Below are 20,464 nucleotides of genomic sequence, written 5' to 3' on the forward strand. Positions count from 1 at the left end.
GCCTATGGTAACCATTAAGGAGTAATCGTACACGATGCTGTCACCTAAGGCATGGAGGCAAGGCATCACAAGCACCAGGGAACGGTTATTCAGTCCCCAGTGTCGCACTGCTCTTGTTTAAGGAGAAAAGGTTGCTTTTATTATTGCTGCTGTGTATACACTGTCCGTGTGTCAGTGCAGGTGGGTGCATGCCCTGGTGTGTGTTGAGAGGCAGGAGACAGGTTGCAGGAGTTGCTTCTCTCTTCTTTTCCCTTTATCTGGTTTCCAGTTATCAGTCAGGCACTGCCAGCATTTTAACCTGCTGAGCCACCTCACTGGCCTCCATGCTGCTCTTTACAAGCTGAGAACTGAAAAGCAGTTCTTCACATCCAACTACAGCACAGGAGGATTACACACATTATGATGTTTCAGAGCTCACATTCCAAATGCCACTGCAATTATTCTGCTAATTCGAAGCACTCCACTTTCAGAAGCAACAGCAATCATGTGGGCAGCTACCCTGTCATTATCAGCAACAACAGAGGGGAACAGCACCAGGCAGAATCCAAACAGTTTGTCCCAGGGCTAACAGAACTACCCCCGTGGAAGTGGCTGTTGCCAAAAGCTTAGGATGGTTTGTCTGCCAAACAGGGTCCATGAGTTCAAACAGTGCTGAAACAGTCTCACTCTCCAACAAAGTCACCAACTACCTGAGTTCCATTTATATACATTCACCATTTTCCATCTTTCATTAACTACAACCTATCAAGTAAACGTCAAACCGGCTGCAGTTACAAACGTACTAACAACATGCAAGCCTGGAATATTCTAAAAAAGGAAAGAAAATCCCTGGTTAAATGATGTAGAGACAGAGGGTGTATTAGGGTAAAACAATGAATCTATGATGTCCTACATAAAGAAATAAACACAATCTAGTTAGCTAGCAAGTTCCCTGTTGTCCAAACTAGAGCTAAGCTAAAAGTGAATATGGAACTGCAGAACACACTCCTGGATCCTCTGTGAGAACTCCCATGATCTGTGTTCAGCTCAACCCTAGCTTAACTGTGTGCTCTGAGAAGCCACCTCATTCTCAACAGGCTTCAGTTCACACTTGACCTGTGTTCTTTCTGCCCGCCTTGAAATCAACCTGAGTTAAGTGGTTATATCACACAAGAAACAGTATGCAAAGTTGTTTAAGAGTGCAAATCCACAACTTAAAAGCACATATTACCGTTGCCTCAAAACTTAAATAATTGTTCTTTTATTTCCTGCTCTGAAATCTGGAGTTCTTGGGTTTGTTTGTTTTTGCCCCTTAAAGAATGCCATGTTGACAAGCATATCATAGTTTTAACATTCTCTATTTAAATACACACTACTTCCTTTTACTGACACGTGTAAGTTGTACAAGTCTACTGGTAACATGCTATTTCATATATGTACTCAGAAGTTCCTCAGCCACCTCTCGTTTCTGTTACATACCGAAAGTAATAAGGCTGTTTACAGCAGGGTCCAGGTGACTAAAGCAATCGGAGGCACATGTGTCTATGTAGTGGGAATCCCAGAGGCTACAGGAAGCAGCTGGCTAACACACCAGATGGTGAAAGCTGCTTTCTCAATGCACCTACCTCTGCCATTCATGTCTCCCCAGTGCTCAAAAAATAACTGCTCACCTCCAATTCCAAGACACATTGGTCTCCATCACTACTGGTACATAAGTGGCAAGTTTGGAAATCAAAAAGTGTATGGAATTCATGTAGAAAAGAGACATACCATCTTTAAAACCAAGCACTCTGCTCTATCCCGTCAGAGGTTACCGCGGGCTGACATTTGTGCTCCAAGTTTTCCAAGTCTGGACAAACGTACCTCTTTTGATTTTTCCTCTTTGGTAAATCTTCCAAACTTTTCTATCATCTCAGCTACAAATATAACATCCATTTTGTCAGAAAAGTTGGCTGCCTCCACAGTGTAAGCCAGCAGCTGCCGGGCTGTAGCTACAGCATTTGTAAGATTGAGGGGCATCTATGGAAAAAGGAAAACAAACATTTTACAGAAAAACTAATGATGTTGAAATCAGTAACCACCTTCAAAATTTATCAAGGAATCAAAACTCAAATGGTTTTCAAATTCGAGAAAGCTGGATTTTGATAAAAACTATACTGACAGGGCATAAATTTAACTCAGAAAAAGGTAATCCTAAAGACGCCGTGGGTAAAAACATGCCCCCATCTACTCTCCCTTTATTCAGATTCTATACAAACCTCTCCCCCAGATGCTCAGGAAAGCAGATCCCAGTCCACCAGCTGGGAGTGGTAGGTTCAGCTCCTGGATGTCCAACTGCTCAAAGGCAGGAACCAGTTATTTGGTCCTGACCTCTATGGCCATGCACTGCTGGGATCTTTTGCATTTGCTAACTTACTGGCTGACACTCTTGACAGCAACAACTGTTGCACTGAAGTTAATCTTGTATGGAGGATCAGAAAAAAAACACCAAACACAGACCCCACGTCTGGTAAGAAACTGTTATGACATATACAGAAACAGTGACAGCGAGAGTCAGCCGAGAATTCTTGGGGATCCCTTCTGACAAAGGAGCTATGGAAATATATAATCAGAATCCCAGATGAGTCTGGGACTCTGGCTGGTCAAGCAGTAACAGGAAAAGATAGGGCATCACAGAGCACCTGATCCCAAAAATAGAAAAGAATTTATACCTAATACTTATGCTTGGTGTGGCATTTAAAAATAGCAAATTTCATTTACAGCCCAGGTGAATCAGAATGTCCTATAGTTACCTGATTAAACATATACAGAACTCTAGTGACATCATTTGCATACTGGCAGCGAGAATAATCATCATCTGCCCAAAAGCCACCTCTGTCACATCTGCGCCAGGCCTTCCTTTCATCCTGTGTGTTTCCAGGATAGATCCCACTGCCATGAGTGTTCCGGGTACACTGAAGATATGCTGTGATGCCTGCCAGTGTCCTGGGCCATCTACACAGGCAGAAACAAAAGAGTCTAAGAAAAGCTAGAATGGCAGAGGTTAATAAGGATAGTGATGGCACAGAAAAAAAACAAGGATTAAGACATGAATATGATTGCAGAGAAAAATAATGGCACACACAAATGCATTCACACACATTAAAGAAACAAACTGGGAGAACAAAGATCACAGTACTATTTAAAAGGTGACTATGGATGGATTTATCCAGTCTATCATCTGAGAATATTTTGATAGCATAACAAAAAATAATTTTTCTAAAATGAAAATCTAAACTCGAAAGCCAGGCTCAGTGAGGTATACCTGTAATCCCAGCACTCAGGAAGGCAGAGGCAGGCAGATCTGTGTTCGAAGCCAGCTAGGTCTACAAAGCGATTCCAGCCACAGCTACACAGAGAAACCCTGCCTCAATAAATGAATGAATGAATGAATGAATGAATGAATGAATGAATGAATGAATGAAGGAATGAATGTAAATGCTATGAATGTTCAAGGAAACATATCAAACCCAAGAAAAATGAAAATTCATGCTATTAGCTTATGTTTCTGTTTAATAATGTCATTATATCCCTGGCGTTATATAGTAAGTACGATTGTCAGATTCTTGCTCCATAAAAGCAGGTTTTGGCCTTTGGTACAGTAGGGCTAGGAAACATGAAGAGGAAAGGGCCACAGCAGGTCCATAAGCACCATCCTGAGAAAAGCCTGTCTGCACAACTGACCCCCTCAGTGGCTGCGTGGGAACTGGGCGTTGGGAGTCAGGGTGATGGGAACTGCCTGTGCCTACATGGCAGGCTTACTCTCTCCTGCAGTCGGGGCCAGCCAGCCCTCAGCAGCAGCCTCGGGGGCCGAGTCTTCCAGGAGTGCTCCTTGGCAGAAGCACTGCATGAAGGCTGCTGGCTGACTTTCATATTCCACTGGAGGGTGACTATGTGGGAAGTTTACCCGTGGACTCTTCCAGAACCTGCCTATGTCAGTTGCCTTTAAGCTCCAACTCTGCTCAGAGATCCTGTACTAAGTAAGTTTCACACGGGGGACCTTGCAGGGAATCCCTGAACACTTCATCACAGTGTGCAACTGAGTTATCAGTGAGAAGTTCTCTACCGGGAGCCACGTACACTTGCTGGTGCACATCATCCCTCAGGGCTGGGTATTTGAACTCTATTTATCTACAATAAAAAATGAAGTTGTGCATACTTGATACAAATAATAACCGGTGCATAGCAATGGAACTGCTGGGACACATCAATCATTTCAAAATAGAAACCATAATCAAAAACTACATAAACAAATCACTATACCAAACGTCATTAGTGCAGCAGTGCTTAATACTGTAATACCTTAAGGACGGTGAGAAGATAAATAATTCATTAACCAATTAAACATATAGAACACTCAACGAATGAACAAAAGGCAACAAAATGTAACATAAATGGAAAACATTATTACTTATTAAAAGATGTGGAATGTAACAAAATTAACAAACGTTGCATACTCAATACAAGCATAGATAGCACACAAATGACCCAATGACAATGAAGCTGAATTACATGCACACACTCATTCACACACACACAAACTGTTTTTGTCTGTTGGTTTTTTGAAACAAGGTTTCTTTCTGTAGCTTTGACTATCCTGGACTCACTTTGTAGACCAGGCTGGCCTCGAACTCACTGAGCTCCACTTGCTTCTGCCTCCGAGAGCTGGGATTACAGCAAAAATTGTTTTAAGAGAGCAGTAAAAACAGAAATGCAGGATATAGTGATTGAAAGATTAGTAGGATAAGCACAAGTGTTTCTTATTCTAAAACTGCAGGAGCTACAAGCAAGAGGTAGCTAACACCCCCTCCCACACACAGAAAAAATGCAAACTTACTATTAAATAACCTTATACAAGAATTTAAAGCAATTTATTTCTTTTGTTTACACTAAAAACTCATTAGTAAAAGCCTCTAATCACAAAGGACATTATATATGGAAAGATAAGTGATAGAACTTTCAAAGTACAGAAAGTCCAAGGGAAAATTGTTAACTCTCACAGGCCCTAAGCCTTCCAAAAGGATCTTAACTGATTCGGCAGATATTACAAGAATCCTGAAACCCGCCAGATACCAAAAGCTGTTTCAGGCTATGAAATGATGTCCATTTCCCAAATTGCTTCTAACTAAATTGCAAGAATTAGTGAATGGGGGTGTATGTCTGTGTCTCCCCTGATGTTGAGGTCTACATTATAGCTAAGTGACTTTCAAGAACAGAAAACCTAGCCAGGCAGTGGTGGCACACGCCCCTAATCGCAGCATTAGGGAGGCAGAGGCAGGTGGATCTCTGTGAGTTCCAGGCCAGCCTGGTCTACACAGTGAGTTCTAGGACAGCCAGAGCTACACACATAAAGAAACCAAGTTTTGAAAAAGAATAAATGAGCAACATGTCAGTGTAATCATTCAGTCAGAAACCATCTCCCGAAAGCAGGAGTTTGCAACACCTGTTAAAGGTGACAAGAGGGGAGAGTAAGGGATGGATATGATCAAGATACATGATATGCAGGTATTGCAAATTTTCAAAAACTTTATTTTTTTTCTAAAATGACTATCTTTCCAGAGGCTTTTAAATCAATAGGTATCAAATAAAGTTCAAGTATCTTGGATGGACATCAGAAGAGGGAGGAAACAGGTAACAGGACAGGAGCCTTCTACTGTGGGCCGTTGAAAGACTCTACCCAGCAGTGTATCAAAGCAGATGCTGAGACTCATAACTAAACTCAAATCAAAGATACTAGAGTGCAGGGAATCTTATGAAACAAGGCAGAGATAGAAAGACCTAGAGAGGAAAGGAGCTCCACAAGGAGAGCAACAACTCCAAAAATTCTGGGCACAGGTGTCTTTTCCGAGACTGATACTCCAACCAAGGACCATGAATAACCTAGAAACCCTGCACAGAAGTAGCCCATGGCAGCTCAGTCTCCAAGTGGGTTTCCTAGTAATGGGAACAGGAAATGTCTCTGACAGGAATTCAGTGGCTGGCTCTTTGATCACCTCCCCCTGAGGGGGAAGCAGACTTACCTGGCCACCCAGAAAAACAATGAAGCCAGTCCTAATGAGACCTGATAGGTCAGAGGAAAAGGGAGGAGGACCTCCCCTATCAGTGGACTGGGGGAGGGGCATGGGAGGAGATGAGTGAGTGTAGGATTGGGAAGGGATGAGGGAGGGGGCTACAGCTGGGATACAAAGTGAATAAACTATATTTTTAAAATAAATTCATTTACATTTTTATATGTAAATAAATTTAAAAAATAAATAACTTGAAATTAAAAATAAATAGCAAGTAAATATTTTTAAAAAGTTCTAGTATCTTTGATTTTTTTCCCATTTATTGCTGCAAAAAATATTCCTTAGATATGTATCCATGTGTGAATATTCATATAAGCAAATACACATATAATATAATATAATCTATATTTCTCAAGTTTTGTTCCTGAGGACAAGAGGCCAATTATATTTTGAGAATACAAAACTTTGGGACAAAAGAACCTTTTCCGGTATTTTTCATGTCACTAACCTGAAATCACCTTTGTTGTTCACAACCCTTTCTGGTGGACAGTACTGAGCAGAGCTCTCTAACACCACAATATCAACAGTTCTTGTGTTATTCCCACGTTTGGTCTGAACATGACAGCCCCAATTTCCAGTAGAGCCAGCCTGAATATTAGAAATGGTTAGGGCGCTGCATAAAAAAAAAGAAAAAAGAAAAAAATTTATAACAGTGAAACACTATTAGGACCCTGAAGATACTGCAGAGCTGTGAGATGGGCAGGAATAGAGCACAACGGTTTGCAACACACAGGAGCTCCTGAAGCACAGTGAAACACAGAACAGCCCAGAAGTGGAAATATTTCTGCAAGTCACACGTTTTCAAATATTCTTAACACAATGTCTGTGAAGAAAGGACAATTATGAAGTGATTAAAAAATACTTAAGGAGAAGAGGCTGGAAAGATGGCTCAGTGGTGAAGAACACTTACTTCCTTCCCTTGTAGAGAAACAAGGTTCAGGTCTCAGCAGCACATATGGGCACTCGCAAACCATCTATAACTCCCAGTTACAGGGGATCTACTGACCACTTCTGGCCTTCAAGGGTACTGCACACACATGATGAGCACACATACATGAACGCAAAGCACTCATACATATAAAATATACAGATGGATGGATGGATGGATGGATGGATGGATGGATGGATGGATGAATGTATTTCACAGGAAAAACAGTGTGGAGAAGATTATGCTAAAAAACAGGGTGAGGCGTGGTCAGTAGGTAGAGGTGCCTGCCACTCTGCTGGATGGCTTTAGTCTGCTTCCCAGAACCCACATGTAGCGAGAGAGACTCAACTGTGGCAAAAACCCCCAACCTCCACATGTAAGGTGTGGCATGCAAGCAAGAACACACATGCACACACTAAATAAAAGTAAATCTTGAAAAAGATTAGTAAGTGACCAACTAATGATTCCTAAAGAAGTTTCTATGTGAAACTATGTTCCCCTTAGACCTGTATCTCCACATAATGGCCAGTAAGCCTCCTTCTCAAAATGAAATCATAATTCTCTAATATAAAACCTATTAATTAAAAAGCAAGTGTCAAAACCTTCAATTAACCTCTATTCCTCTATATGATGCACCATGCTTTGTTGTTCAGTAAACACAAATGATAAGAAATAATTAGACATAAAGCATATATCATCTTAATTAACTTATCAGACTGCGTCTGGAAGTGAACAGACATTTGTTTACTCTCCTAAAGCATCAAGGGCTAGCATCCTAATACAGACTCTGAGGCACTGTCACATTCGGAATCATCAAAGAAAATGGGTATTAGCTTTCCTAAGAAACAAGCCAACAGCTGTAATAAATATTTTAATGATCAGCAACATAAAAAGCAAAATTCTTTATTCAATACCCATTAACTCTAAAGATTTTCTATTTTGTGTGGCTATTCTGAACTAGAAGGAAATGCACAGAAATTGTGGTGATGAAAACCCCACATAATCTAGGTTGCAAGCTCAGCTCAAAGTCCTTTACTATTTATCTCCTTCACTATGTGCTTAATCCTCAAAAAAAAAAAAAAAAAAATGTCTACGGTCATTCCACCTAGTAAGATATAGGTCAAAACCGAGTATCTAGCCAACCACAATGGTACACACCTGGAATTCCAGCATGGAGCCTGGGACAGGAAGAGCAAGGCCAGCCTAAGCTTAAGAAACAAAAACAAAAATACCCACTCTGTCTACATTCTAATAAATTACTAGCCTCACCAATTGAAAGATGCTTCCATGTGGGCTGTGACTGCCTGTTGGTTACTGTAAGAGTGATCATAGCTCAGACTCAACTCAGGCAAATGGCACTCTCTTCTTCCATAATACTCTGAAACAGTGCTCATTTGGACCACCAAAGCTGCCGAAAGTCCTGCATCTCAAAGTATAGTACCATCAAAGGGATGTGGCATATTTTGATAGGGACACTGTACAGTACTAGCAGCTAGCAACCATGTGGTATCCAATCAATGTCAGTGCTGCTGAGGATTCTCTGTGGTCCCCCATGTCAGTGGCATTGTTTTGGGAACCATGGCTCCTCACATACTATGCCAACATTCTTGTGGAAAGCTTTTAACAACACTTTCAATGTCTAAAAGCACCCACTGGCATAAAAGTGCCAGGAACCTCCCAGACAGCAGGTCTCAAGACTTAAGATTCAAAAAGAAAGAAGCAGTCTGAGATTCATCTTCTGAGAAAACTACAAGCACAGAGTCATACAGATGAAGGATGGCTGACATCAGGAGACCTGTAAGGAATCAATACGCTTTAGCCTCACCCACTTCAGCAGCCACGTGATTCCTCTCTCTACATATGCTGGGGTGAACTCTGGGTGAAGGACTCTCCATCTTCATATGAAAGACTGTCATGTCAGTCAAGTGTACCAAGAAAAATGTTAGGTCAAATTCTTTTTCTTAGAATTAGTTTTTTGTGCTGCTATAAAAAATTGAATATAGTTTAAGCATGACTTCAGAAAGAGATTTGTAAAGTAAATCCACTTTAGTCATACAACTTAGATTTTTAAGTTAACCAAAGTTTTTTGTATATGGAAGAGTCTATTATTTTTAAAGTTTTGTTGTCGCACTGTGTCCATTATTGCCTGTTTATACAATAAACTCCTTAAGAGTGTATAATTTGATGAGTTTTGACATATGTATATGTCTGTGTAATTATCACCACAGTAAAGACAATGTAACAATGAATACATCGTTCTTTACAATTAGCATCAAACCTAACAAGTAGTGGAGCTGCTGAGGCCGAGCCCTGTAAAGCATTCTTCCTGCAGTGAGCAGCTGGAAGCTCTGAGCACATTAATAACATGTAAGTATGTAGATACCTGGATACATAAAACAGATCAAGAGCAGAAAGAAACTGGAGAAACTAGAAACTAGAGTTGATGTAGGGAGAAGTGACTGGCACTGGGAAGTAAGTTGGACACCTTAAAAGCCCATGGCTCCTCTAACACCAGAAATATACCATCTTTGTCACCTGGAAAGTTAGAAGGCCATAGGTAGTAAGGAAAGAGCTCTGATGTCTTGCACAAGGAATGCATTTAGGGGCTATGGATGTAGCTCAGTGGTGAGCATATTCCTAGCATGTGTGAAGTCATGTGTTTAAACCCCAGTGACACTCTCACTAAACACATATTTCAGTTGGCACCAACCACACAGAGCTATGAGTGGAAGGTTAGCTGAGCTGACTGCCCTGTCAAACTAAACTTAGTTCTCCCAAGAGGAATACAAGAGAACCCAGAAGAATAGTTCTAAAATATTTCCATGGTGAGATTGTAAATATTTTAGATTCTGTAGGCTAAAAAGCAATACAAACATGAAGCTATTGTATAAATGCTTATGTAACCATTTGAAATGTAACTGCTTAAAAATGTCAGTTCTCAGTGGGCCAGACTTAGCCCCCATTTCAATGCCTTATCAATATTGCCTTCATTGTACATTTATAATAAAGCCAGGGATTTAACCTAATATTATTACTGTAGAAATATTTTTTAAAACCATATTTAAAAAAAAAAAAAGCAGTCAGGAGTGATGATCCCAAGATGACTCAGCTACTGAAGTTAGAGAGCAAGGGTTTAAAAGCATCTATCCTAAATATCAGAAGATATAAACTGAGTATATGCTTCCAGAAAAGAGACAACGGTTTTTAAAAAAGAAACTGTAGAATATACAGTTCAACCCTAAGGTTCCGAGAGTTGATTTCAACTCTCAGAGTGCTTCCTTTCTCAGCAGGGTTCTCACAGCATCCTGCTTTGGCAACGTAGAAGCTGCCATTTTACTCTAGCAAAATTCCAGCCACACTCTTGGCAGGGAAATGGGCAGTGAGGTAGACAACGTGAGAACACAGAGGACACTCAATACCAGTATCCTGAGAGTGACAGCACACACATTTTAACCTGTTTTTTGTACTTTATAGAGTTCATTCACACTAACGAGCCATGGGGTTGACAGCTCAGTTATACTCTTTTACTAGCAGTGAGGAGGTGGGGAGACAAAGAGGAGATAAAGTATCTTAAAAACAGAGCATTAATCTGAAGACAAAATAGTGGAAGTGTGGTAATTCCTAAAAGAGAAATAAAAGTTTAGGAGCAGAGATGGTTAGCAATTAGGTTTGGCATTAAAAGTTAACATTTTCCTCTTAACATTTTTAAGAAAAATACTTCAACTTTAAGTGTTTCCCTTTTATATTCAGCTTTTTCTTCCCAAACTGAATGAGGCAATGGCTAATTATTTTAACAGTGACAGGAATAATCGGGAGGAAGTAATGTCCTATTTAGGACATTTTTAAATGGGGAAAAACAAACTGTCACCAAATTCCAGCTAAGCACTGCTACTCCCAAAGGGCAGCCAACCCAGCGACACTGTACCTCGCAATCAAAGAGCAGTTGTGAATCATGTTTTTCTCCACAAAGATTCCTTGCGACTCATCGGTCTCAACAATGCGCCCATCCTGATACCACAGCACTTGCATGTCCTGGTCGATATACGAGGCCATGCACTGGAAGGGAAGGCTGTCTCCTTCAAACACGACCTGGCGATGAGATGGAGTCATGTAGAAGGATGGCAGCTCAAGGGGAGGATCTAGAGGCACAAAAACAAGAACTGAGTGAACATGGGCCAAAGCATGCATGCAGTACATTTAGAAGCTGCAGGCATTCTGTGGAAACTGAGGAAAACAGAAACACAAAAAGCCTCCAGCAACCATCATTCAAGTGTCAGTTCCAATGTGACTGTTGAGTCAAGTCATAGCTATGTGATCCTGACCTCCCAGGGTCATGTCCTGGAAACTTGGTGCCCAGTGTGGAAATTCACAAGATGATGAACTTTTAAGAGGATGGGTCTCCCAGGAGGTTGTTAGGACACTGGGGGTGCTGCCCAGGAACTGGTCTCCTGGAGTGAGACTGTGAGTGTGAGTTGGTACAGCAGCCAGAGTCTTACTCCTAACATGTGGTTTCCTGCCTAGAGATGTCATCTCCTACTTCCACACATACTCCTAATGAAGCCATTACCATGAGGCCTTCTTCAGAGGCCAAGACAATGGAGCATGATCTTGAGACACAATCTAGAACTGGAAACTACTAAATAAGTCTCTTTTATCTCTAATGTTACTCAGCTGTGGATATTTTGCTATAACAGAAACAGAGCAAAACAACTAGGTCACAGATTATAACGAAGGTGAAAATGAAACCAGCTGACATTCATCCCTGGTGTTCAGAGTTCTTCCTTTGCAGTGATGACCGAACAATACAGCAGACAAAAACAGAAAGCAAAGAAAGAGACCAAATTATAAAGTACTAAAATCTGGAGACTGAAGCCATGAAGAATAAATGTTGGTGATTATAATTTTAAGATACATTTTGAAAACCATATTTCCTTGGATTAAAATGTTCTCTTCAAGTTACAGAACTGTGCATATTATAAAAATTTTAATAACATTTAGAGAAAAAAATTGTTTCAAAAAAAAATCCTTATTTCAGTAACTGTTTAAAAGATTATAATTCCTTCCAGTGATAGAAAAGGGAAAGGTTTTACATATACATGCAAAAAATATGCATACAAATACCAAAGATTCATTATACAAATCAAAATAAAAATATGCAAAAATATATACAAGGAAATTAGTCACTGTGTTATTTATGGACTGAGACACTATTAACAAGCTAAAAATGCAGCAAGAAGAAAGCTGTGACATTACAGCTACTGCCACACAATGCAGTAGTGGGATCTGTCTTACAAAAAGAAGTAAGCTTGCACTATGTCAACTTTCAGAAAGTTATCTTTAGGAGAATGATTGGCATTTTTTCCCCAACAAAATTTTTAAAAAAGGTACAGAAGTCAAACATTAAGCTCTCAACTCTAACAATCTCTGAATAACATACACGCAGTTCATTCTCTTTGAGTTTTTTGTTTCATAGTCCAAGTCTTAGCTTTCATTCAGAGAACATATCTTCCTTATAACACTACTACGGGTAATAAAGAAAAAGGGGAGAAGAACAAAATCATCTATTCCATGTTCATCATGTGTCACTTTCCATTCCTATGGTGCACTTTTATCATTTTACACATGGTAATTGTGCTATTTCTCTCAGGTCTGTAGAAATTTCCCAAAATCATGATTTTCAATAACTTGCATGCTACATTTTTAAATGGAAATGCTGAAAGCCATTCAACTATTTCTCTAGAATTATGAGCTCCATGATCAATTCCTTTAAACTTAACGATACAGAATTCTTAGATCTAGCTATATCAATCCTTTATGTACTAACACATACTGCTGAACTACAGTTCAATGGTCATAGTACGTGGCTGGGGGAGTGACTTAGTGGCAGGACACTTGCTTGTGTAAGGTTGAGCTTGATCCCCAACGCAGCAACACAAACAACAGACAACAACCAGAGGTTGTTCTGGAGTCCCACTCTTGCCAACAATAGTGTGAGAGCATCTTGAACTGAACTGTCCTCGATGAGCTCCTCATCTGCCTATGAACACTCTGCAGGTCTCCAAAACTGTTTTTCATGAAGCAAGCTCTTCAGAACCAAGAACAACTACCCTTAAGCCAACGGAAGAACCACTTTCTAATTCAGCTAGCCTAACCAATCACTGGTTTACATCGAGCATTTGTAAATTCTTCAATATTAAGTGTTATGCTGAGGTTCTGTCAAAAGAACCTCAGAGTTTGTCCAGAAAAACATGACAGCAAATTAAAATACAGTAGAGACTTCAGTTTGGTTTCTCCCTTACCGCAAGTCAGGAGCTCCTGCTTCACCCCCGTGACGGGCTGGGCCTGCAGGGCCTTAGGATAAACACACCTGGTGTCCCGCACAGTGATGTTCCTCTCTTTTACCCAGCGATGCATCCACAATATGTTGCAGTCACACAGAAGGTATTCGGTCTGAAATTCTCTGCAACACACAGATTAGGATGACAGTGAACATCATCGCTTGGCCATGGGCTCTGTACTGGGTCCTCTCTGTTATAACAGTGGACCTTTCTGCTGTAAAGCACAAGAGGAGGAGGTCAACTAATTACGGTCTGTTTCCAATGCCCTGTCTTTCAGAGTGCTGGATCCCACCAACACCTCCCATGATCCTGATCAAAGTTGACATAAATAACAAAATAAAACACTATTTGCCAGGCATCTCTCTTATCTCTCTTCTATGCAAATCTCCAAACCCTGGGGTTCTGGAAGACCAGTCCTAATCCACCCTAGCAACCGTTTACCCTTTGCTATATAGCAAATGTTGATAATTTGAGATATTGAAGCCTATCTTGATTTTACAGCATTACTGCCAGATTCTTGGCCTATACACTGCTACTTCTACTGTTGATTTTTGGCAATGAAATAGCAACATAAAGGGATAAAGGACTGTTCTGTGATTATATTCTGGATACTTGGCTAAACTGGAAGCTCTTCAAAGGTGGGGGCCATTATATGACACTCTTCTATGCACTGAGTGACTCTACACAGAATGTAAGAATAAGAATATTTTAAAGTCAATATGAACAAAAGCAGATACCATGCATTTAAGAGAACACTTTAATTTTGCCTTGTAGTCTTCTAAAAAAGGAAGACTAGGCTATCAGCCCATTACTGTGAACAGCCTCTCACTAAACAATGACTAACCCTACGGTGCACAGAATAATAAATCTAGCTAATAAAACTAACTGGGGAGACTGCCCCTGCCAGCATGGCATGTCTAATAGAAGAAATAAAGCATCAGTATTGACAACACTATGAACATAAGCCTTAAAACAAATCAACAAAGAGCAAAGATGAGCATGCTTCTAATTCATAGTTTGTTAGAACATGGGGTTATCTCATAATTCTAGGCAGAAAAAAAAAAAGAGTGGAAGAGCGAAAAATACAATGTAGAAAAAGTTATAAATTTTAAATAAATATTATCAAAAGAATGGTGTGACATATTTCAAATTCATGACTAAAAACACTGCCAATGTCTCCTATTCCTGCAACAGAGACTCAAAGGCCAGGTTATCCTTTATCATGCTATTTAAAGTCAAAGAAACCATGAAGTGTGTCTTGGTGGAAGAGCACTTGCCTGACATGTGCAGTGACTTAGGTCGAATTCCCAGCATTGGGGAGCTGGGAGGACAGGGTGTCAAGATACATTGAACAGAGGCATCCGGTAAAGAAAGAACAGCCTGGAAAATGGCCCAACCCAATGAATTACACTGAATTTATTATACTGAATTTAACTGAGCTTCTAATAGAAATCAGTATGACTTATAGATTGAAACAGAGTAATGATTATCCGGAAATATAGTTAATTTTCAAACATGATTCCTTTGCAACCTCTGTTTGAGAGGAACAAAAAAATCTATATAACTACAGAGAACTATGTGAATGGAATCTTATACTGAGGGACTTCTCAATAAACACTCCTAGAATATCAGTAACAAGCTGGGAATTTAATGTGGAACAGAAATTATGGGACAGAATTAAATACTTAGAGTATAGAATAGAAAATAGTCCTAGAATAAATTTTTCAGAAACAGTAATGGGCTATAATTTGGCCATTTAATTAGACAACAACAACAAAAAAAAATTCTGGATCTGAAAATAAAGTCATGAGAAACAACTGCTGCCAGTTTATTCATTGTGACTACAATCAGGAGGGACACATTCTGAAGACATAACCACCTCAGTCTAAAACAGCTCACTGAGATTTACCTCACGAGCTTCACGACAGACACTGGTTCCCAGAAAAGCCTAATTTTTACATATTTGTGAGACATTTCTCGTGAAACCTCTTAAGGTATATAATCAGTTTACTTATTTTCAACTTTCAAAACTGAATATAAATTAAATACAAAAGAAGAATTCTTACTTACAAAGAACGCAATGAACCAAGATAATCAAAAGTTCCTTGAGACAGAGAAGTAAACAGATTTCCTGAAAGGTTTCTAGGGGGAAAAGAAAACAGGTTCACTTTTTAAAAAACTTAGCTCCACATCACTTTTACTCTGATATCATCTCAAATGTCTTGAGATCAGAAAAAAATGTAACAATGTGCTTGATCTCCTAAAAGAGGAGATGTGCGAATACCTCCATGAGCCTGGAGAGCAGCAACCTCCACCTTACACAATGTGCTGGGTAAATGCTTTAAAACACCTTACTGCGAGATAAGATTCTTCTGCCCTGCATCAGGGAAACCTAACAGATTCCTTATGAATTGTCCCTTTAGAGCGCACGTGTTCAGGAAAAGAGCAAATAAACAGTTACAAAAAGGAATGTCCTTCATGGGCAGCAGGAATCAAGGCTGAGTGAAAGTGTGAACGGTAACAGGCCCTGGGGCTGGGAGGGCTCAGCATGAACAAGCCAACTCTGGACCCAGACAAGTTCTGAACCCTCTCTTGCCCTGCCCCCATCCAATGGCTGTATTGTATAAGCCATTCAGCATGTTGTCTGATTAAACTCAACAACATTAGTGCTAGCTGTGAAATGGGCCAGGTGTTACATCAAGATGAAGGGACTAAAGTATCTTCCATGCCTCATTACACGCTCAGGAGCTGAAGTAAGGAAGGCACAGCATGCCTCGTTTGGAGGAGTACTTCAGGCAGGTAGGGGTGGCAAACAGGTACCCCATATCTTATGTTTCTTTAATCTCTGATATATAAAGTACTTCCATACATAGAAAAGGATCTTATTTAAAATTTTGACAAGTTAAGGATATGGCACGCAATGAAAAAGAACATGATATTAACTTGTGCTATAATCTTCAACATTAAATATCATTTTATCATTATTTTAAAAATAGAAAATAGAGACTCAATATACAATCGTGCTGAAATGTTCAGGACAGACAGCACACCCTCAGGGGGGTTCTAACATTTGAGTAGTATGGAGATCTCTTTAAAAAAAATAACATCATTCAAATATAACAAGGTCTTCTCTGTGCACCAAAAAGAGATAAATATGCCGTTTCCAGCAAGGTGGGGGCCGAACAGGACACAGGAAGGCACAGGACAGAACCTTGGGGTTGCGAACAGGCCAATGAGGGATGGGCTAAATCCTTCAGTGTGGGAGGGAATGCCAACTGTGTAGAGAAGACAGAGAATTAAGGAAAGTGGAGGAGGAGGGAGTGGTCAGCTCCTGTCACTCCTACAGTAATGGGTTCCTGGGCTAAGAGGGAAGCCCTGACATCACACAGGCACCAACACTCAAAGTCAGTACACAGTGACCTCCAATGAGATCACAGGGCTCCAATGAGATCTCACCTCATAATGAGATCATGTATTCCAAATCCTTAATCTGAAAATCTGAAATCCAGAATGCTCCAAAATATCTGAGCTCCATGACAACAGCATGAAAAATGTTATACCATGAAACTTGACTTTCCCACAATAGAGTGTTTAAAATATTGTATCAGATCATCTCCAGGCTCTGATTATGGGGTGACTATGAACGAGAAATGGATTTTACATTTACATTTGGGTCATACCTGCACAGCGCCTCCTTGTGCATACAAGCTCTCCTAAAGTCTGACACACTCTGGTCCTAAGTATGTTTAATAGGGGATTCTCAACCCATCATCTGTTCTAACGCCATTACATCTCATGACCCAGTTAGAAGCTTCCTGTCCCCGTGGCTTCTTCAAGGCCTGCAGTTACTACTTTAATATTAAGTATGCCATGGATGTTCTGAAACTCTTGGTTACCTACTGGTTCAAATAGCTTACATTTTAATGGGATAGAAAAGATACTTACAGCCGAACCAGATTGGTGAGTCCTCGAAATATGTCTGCATTCAGACAACCTATTCGGTTGTTAGTCAGGTCCCTAAGAGAAGAAAATAGGGATGTCTTTATTTAGTTCTCTTGATTAATACAGGTCTGATGCAGACCTTCTCATCTGCCTCTTCCCTGACGTGATATACAAATAGCACCCAGATAATGGTTCTTGGTTTATCTTCTGGCACAATGCTATTTAATTATATTTCAACCATTTAATCTATGAAATTATTCAAGAGAAAACTAAGGAAGTAAAATGAGAATCTATCTTACTATGTGCTACAACTCTTGAGATGCCCTGCAGTCAGCCAAGGCAGGGAGCTGGAGAACTTAGCCTAATCATCAAATCGCATTAGCAACATGACTTTTAAAACTCCATCCTTCAGCTACTTAGGCGTTCTGACTATAATGATGGGGGAAAACACTAAATTAGCTTTTACCTAACACATCTGTCATTTACCCTCAAGCCTAGATTTTAACAAAATCTAGGTAACAGCCCAATTATTCTACCAGTCCACCCTAAATGTCTAACAATTCCTAGTAGCTGTTACCTCCTAAATATTTTTTTCTTATTGATTTATAAAGCACCCTCCTTTTTTATTTACACATAATTATTAGCCATTATTATTATTATTTATTAGGGGGAGCACACATGAGCAGAAGGGCACAAAAGTCACAGCATGCATATGAAGACTGGTGGGGAGCTTTTGGGAGCTGGTTCTCCCCTTCCATCCTGTATTCCAGGGACTGAACTCAATCAGGCTTGAGAGAGTTTTGCCTCTAGAGCATTCTCACTGGCCCTGCAGAGCCCTCTCACTGGCCCTGTGAAACTTTGGCGGGTCCATTATCGCTTCTTTCCTCTCTTACTTTACTTCACACCTGGAACAAGGGATGCACTGAAGTTTCATTTAACCAGCTTGCAGGAAAAGTGTGTAGGGAGGCTACTGCAAACCTTCACCTGGAATGGCATGCCTTTTATCTTTGTTCTTCTGGGGGACAGGGGAGGAAGACCCTACCATGACTCATTCTTTTCATCAGTTGTTACCTTCTGAATAATTCAATTCACTCTGAATGTGAACAGAGAAGTTAGGAACTTCGCTAAACTAAAACCACAAAATTCCTTCTGCGGCTCCTTTAACGTCCACATTATTCTCTGACGCAGAGAAGCTGGCCCTTTGTCACCTTTGGAGTTACACCGCCCATTTCCAAACAAAGCTGCTAAATCCCAAACTGTGTGCACTTGGTCACAGCAGAAAACACCCATGTTTGACTCAAAATTCCAAGAACAGAGCATTCAGCCCTGGTACTTCCTCAGTGAGTTTTCCCCTTACATAATTCAAAAGCCACTCTAAGTTACCTGGGCAGAACAGGATGTTTTAGCTCTGGTTTCCTTCTGTTACAGCTACAATAGTAACCTTAAGCCACACAAGGTTTGCTCTTGTGCTTGTATGGCGCAAGCCCCTTAAAATGTTAAAGCCAAGCATTTAATCATGTGGGATTTTTTTTAAGTGGATTTTCCTTTTATTTCTAGGTTTTACTGTTTAAGAAAATGAGGTATCATCTTGTGGACTGTTGCTTGAACAAGTGTGCCTTGCTCTTTCTTATTCATTATCCTAGCTCACTTCTCAGCTTTCAGTGATGTAATTACCATTGACTCTTTGGGAAAGAATTTCATTATAGCTATTCTTACTTAAATGGAACTTAGGTATTGATAATGAGTTTTCATTTGGATTGAGAATCAGCTTAAATTCATTGGTAAAGCAAAGAAGAAAGTGAACGGGTTTGAGTTTCAACTACTCCTGGTAGTTTATCTTTCAAAAGCTACTTAATCTTCCTGACTCCAATTATCTATAAGTTCAGACAAAACCATGGACACTGACAAAACACTTTGTGTGGCCTTTGAAATGAATCACTTAAGGCCTTGCAAGAAAGCGAGTCTGGGTCTATAAAACTAGCAAGCATTAACTACTAACTAAACGGCTATCTTTCCATCCCACTGAGTCTACACATAGGAATCCTTCAGCTCACAAGCTGTACGCCATAAGCTCAATTACAAGTCAGCTGTTTGGAATTAAGAATGTATTTTCTGGCAGGAAGAACACTGTAAATGGCAATTACCTTCCAAGGCAGGAACACCAGACGTGCACTTACTATGTGATGCGACTCAAACAGGCTAAGGCAAAGCCTAGCTCAATTACCAGTAATTAAGTTAAACGCTACTGAACAGGATTATTAAACTTTTAGACGACAGTACTTGAGACATTATTTAGGATAAGGAACTAAAGCAAGAACCTAAGGTTTCTGAGGCACCTTCAAAACAGTGTGATGAAACTGTCTTTCACTGACAGTTAAGTTCCTTCAGCCTATATCTCGGCATGGAGGTGTTATACATATTAACCTTTCTGCTACCCAAACAGCTCTGAAGACAGTGGTGGACCACACAGGAAGTAGTCAGCACATAATGACGACAGAAAGAAGTTGTGGGGAAAAGCACTGTGGAATGCAAGTATCAGTTACTGGAGGGACAATTAGAACAAACGTCGCCCCAGCTACTGAGTTTCTGGCAGGGCAGAGCTTTATCATTAATTCTTCATTTTCCTGACTGTGCGAAGACTCAGAGTCCTTTTCCTTCATCCCTCCACTTCTCTAAAACTACTCTCATTCCCTCTTGAAGAGGCTCAGTAGGCCAGAGTTCCAAGCCATTGTCTGACAGCCGTGAGTTCCTGGTTGAACAGCACATTGTACAGCACACACATTTTAACAGATTTAATTTGCTCTCTGTAGACCATCTTTTTTCATACAAGTCCAGACCAAGAACCAGGAAGATCAGTCCTCCCCCTTCATGCCTTCACACATGCAGCAAGAGTCTGAGTTGTTCCAGAGAAGCAGGAGTGTGTAAGCAGCCGGTTCTCAGCAAACACCTTTACAAAGAACAGTGTGGGGTGCTCTGTGGGCCTTTAGTTCAGTCACTTTCCAAATGTGAGAAACTATAGTGGGAGGTTAACATTGAGAGTAATAAAATCAATTCCTTAGGCTTTGAAGTAAAAACACACAAGGAAACGGCAAGCTATTACATCATTAACAGAAAGCCTGAATTCCTATAATTCAAAAGAAGTACAGTGTGACTGGAGTCATAGCTTGAGG

The 20,464-nt window shown here is 40.3% G+C and overlaps 1 protein-coding gene across 1 annotated transcript in view; it reads right to left on the minus strand.

Annotated features, from left to right (window-relative positions):
* Adgra3 (adhesion G protein-coupled receptor A3) overlaps positions 1-20,464 on the minus strand; it is a 106,364-nt gene that overhangs the window by 44,982 nt on the left and 40,918 nt on the right. The window contains exons 4-10 of the mRNA XM_055624192.1: positions 17,298-17,369; positions 15,423-15,494; positions 13,314-13,474; positions 10,940-11,153; positions 6,535-6,699; positions 2,772-2,973; positions 1,843-1,998 (exon numbers count right to left, since the gene is read on the minus strand). Coding sequence (XP_055480167.1) covers positions 1,843-1,998; positions 2,772-2,973; positions 6,535-6,699; positions 10,940-11,153; positions 13,314-13,474; positions 15,423-15,494; positions 17,298-17,369 — 1,042 coding nt within the window. The remainder of the gene's footprint in view (positions 1-1,842; positions 1,999-2,771; positions 2,974-6,534; positions 6,700-10,939; positions 11,154-13,313; positions 13,475-15,422; positions 15,495-17,297; positions 17,370-20,464) is intronic.

Source organism: Psammomys obesus, unplaced genomic scaffold, assembly GCF_907164565.1.
Source record: "Psammomys obesus unplaced genomic scaffold, mPsaObe1.curated_primary_1811, whole genome shotgun sequence".
In the NCBI taxonomy this organism is placed as follows: Eukaryota; Metazoa; Chordata; class Mammalia; order Rodentia; family Muridae; genus Psammomys; species Psammomys obesus.